The sequence below is a fragment of the Bison bison genome, unplaced genomic scaffold (assembly GCF_000754665.1).
Source record: "Bison bison bison isolate TAMUID 2011002044 unplaced genomic scaffold, Bison_UMD1.0 scf7180017862348, whole genome shotgun sequence".
In the NCBI taxonomy this organism is placed as follows: domain Eukaryota; kingdom Metazoa; phylum Chordata; class Mammalia; order Artiodactyla; family Bovidae; genus Bison; species Bison bison.
Genome location: NW_011492920.1, coordinates 25437 through 28068, shown reverse-complemented (window position 1 = coordinate 28068; position 2632 = coordinate 25437). Strand labels below are relative to the sequence as shown.

The following is a 2632-nucleotide window of genomic DNA, read 5'->3' as shown; positions in this document are numbered from 1 at the left end:
GCCTGGCATGCTGCAGTTCATGGGGTCACAAAGAGTCAGACACGACTGAGCGACTGAACTGAACTGAACCCAAGTGGAAGGAGACAGTTTGCTTACTTTTGTTACACAGAGATATCCTCTGAGGATAATAATTTTCAGGAGACTCTGAGGGTAATCTCCTAAAGGAAGTTAGCCCTCAACTTGTTTTGGGAAATAAAAACCATCTTGGAATAAGTATCTTCCCTTCCAAGGAGATTTCTTTAAGGGCAACAAGATTCATTTGGCCATATCAGTGCTGGGCTGTTCATTTAAATTCCAGTCTACAATCATTATGTACACAGTTTGCAGTGTTTCCAAATAATTCTGTAATAAATATTCAGACCTTGATTAGACTTCAACCAGAATTTGCATTTGGCTTTAGGGAAAAAGAGGGGAGATTTAAAGAAACTGTGCAGAGATCTGGGCTTTATTTCATAAAGCAAAACTGAACAATCAACCAACAAAATAAAAATAACAGCAAAAAAAAAATCGAAGCACAACAAAAACAAACCAATAAAAAGTATCCCAAAGGGTGCCCAGAAACTGGTATAGGTTCAATCACGAGAGGCAATCAGACATAGTGGGAGAACATGAAACCTGAGTACAAATCCTGCCTTGAACTTCCAAACAGTAAGCCCCTGGACAAGTAGATTTCCCTTTCTGACGTGTAGTTTCTTCTTCTGTAAAATAAGGGTAATGATAGCTATCTCATGAGATAATTGTGGGATTCAATGAGAAAACATGTGCCAACTTCTTGTGCATTGCATATGGCAAAAAAGGGTACTTAGTAACTATTACTTTTCCCTTTACCATCTTCATCTACTTAACCTACAACACGACAGGAAATGTCTCCAGTGTTATTGTGCCAGTCCAGAATTTTTCCTTAGTAATTGAACAACCAAGGACTCCCTCCCCACTCTGCCCAATTGATTTTCTCTGGGATGAGGGCATTATGTTGATATATGTCTCTGGAGCAAGGTAGTCCACTGAGATTCTCATCAAGAAAGAATGTTGCTCACCTTTGACCACAAATTTCACAGTGTGACTGTGCTGCTCAGAGCCTAACCAGCCCTTGACAGTACAGAAATAGGAACCTGAGTCATCTACCACTGCAGACTTCAAAAGTAAGATACTGAAGATTCCTACTTTGATGGGTACTTGGTTGTTAGTCTATTCCTTGTATCAAACATAATTAATGGGGGGAGATCCCCAAGCCTGGCTTTGAAGGCTAATCCTCATTCCTTTGGGTACTGTGAAGCCATAGCCACTGCCAGTCATCACTGTGGGTTTAGAAACAGATACTGCAAAGGGAAGACAAAAGAGGAGGCTCTGGGAAGTTACAAGGATATGAAAACACAAGGCTGTCACCCATGTTGAGTCTAGGCTTATAAATATCTCTGCAAAGGGAAAAAAAGGGCTGCTGATGTGGGGAACAAAAGGGAATAAGATGACTTAAATAAAAATAATTTCCTTGGAAAGAATAAGTATCATTTTGTATTATTTGGGGATGTGTGCTATCTGTAGTTTAAAAAATAAACTGACTAAAACAAAGCCCAGACAGCTTTTTTGTTTTGGTTTCGTTTTTCATTTTACTTTGTTTGCTTGTTTTTGTTCAGAGTTTTTGGTTTATCTGAAGTTTTGGATGACCAGGGGTCAGATTTTTGTAAAATTGTCAAGCCAGCTAAGCTTATTTTTACTAATCCATGCATACTCTTCCCCAGAGTTTCTCTGCCAACATTTTTACATTCTCTGGTAACCTGATCAGATATACTTATTTTTATGAGTTTTAAGAGAGTCCAAGGGTACAATCAGGCTGTGGGTGCGGGAATTTCTGGGACATGTGAAGGGGTAGAGATTTGAAGGCCAGAAAGCCTTCCCAACATTTATTAAATTCTGCCACGAGAGTGATAACCCTGAGAATATCCTGTTCACTACCTCTGATTAGCACATATAACTGAAGAGAGACTATGTAGAGGTAAACTAAGGTCTCTGGGTTTCTTAGGACTTTCTAGGATTGCAGTCCTTTATTGGGTCTTTGCTTACCAGTACTTTCTTAACGCCCATAGTGACTCACGTTTCTGGACTCGGAGTTCAACGATTTTATCTCTCACAACTTGGTTGCCATCAGGAGTCTGCCAAGTGACTTCACATGTGTAGTGGCTCCGGTCATCCATCTCCAGGGTATTCAGTTGGAGGGACACATCTCCTGGAACCTCATGATTTACATGCAGGCGGCCCCGGTACTTTGCTTGCTGAATATGGTCTCCAGAGGGGTCACGTAGAAAAATGGTGACTGAGTCAGATCCACGTTCTACCAGCCACTTTACTAAGACTTGTGTATACCCTTGCAGAGGACCATAGGTACAGGGAATATTTACATCCCCTTTCCAAGGCCCAGTCACACTCTCAGGCACTTCCAGGATGGGATGTCCTGAAGAGGAGGGAACAGAAGAAGGGAGAAGACACAGATGGTACACTCATCTGAGAGCTAAGATGGCAGTGGCAGGCTTCAAGAGGTTTCTGAGAAACACACCCTTAACTTATACGTTCAGATTTCCCATGGTCTTTTCTTCTCTGCCAGCTCTCTCATCAATCAGAACCAGTCCTTAGAAGG

General features: G+C 41.3%; 1 protein-coding gene across 1 annotated transcript in view; it reads right to left on the bottom strand.

Annotated features, from left to right (window-relative positions):
- Positions 1 to 6: 6 nt before the first annotated feature.
- Positions 7 to 2632, bottom strand: part of LOC104983388 (V-set and immunoglobulin domain-containing protein 4-like) — a 10714-nt gene continuing 8088 nt past the window's right edge. The window contains 2 exon segments of the mRNA XM_010832845.1: positions 7 to 1319; positions 2093 to 2449. Of these exon segments, the coding sequence (XP_010831147.1) occupies positions 847 to 1319; positions 2093 to 2449 (830 nt within the window). The 3' untranslated portion in view covers positions 7 to 846.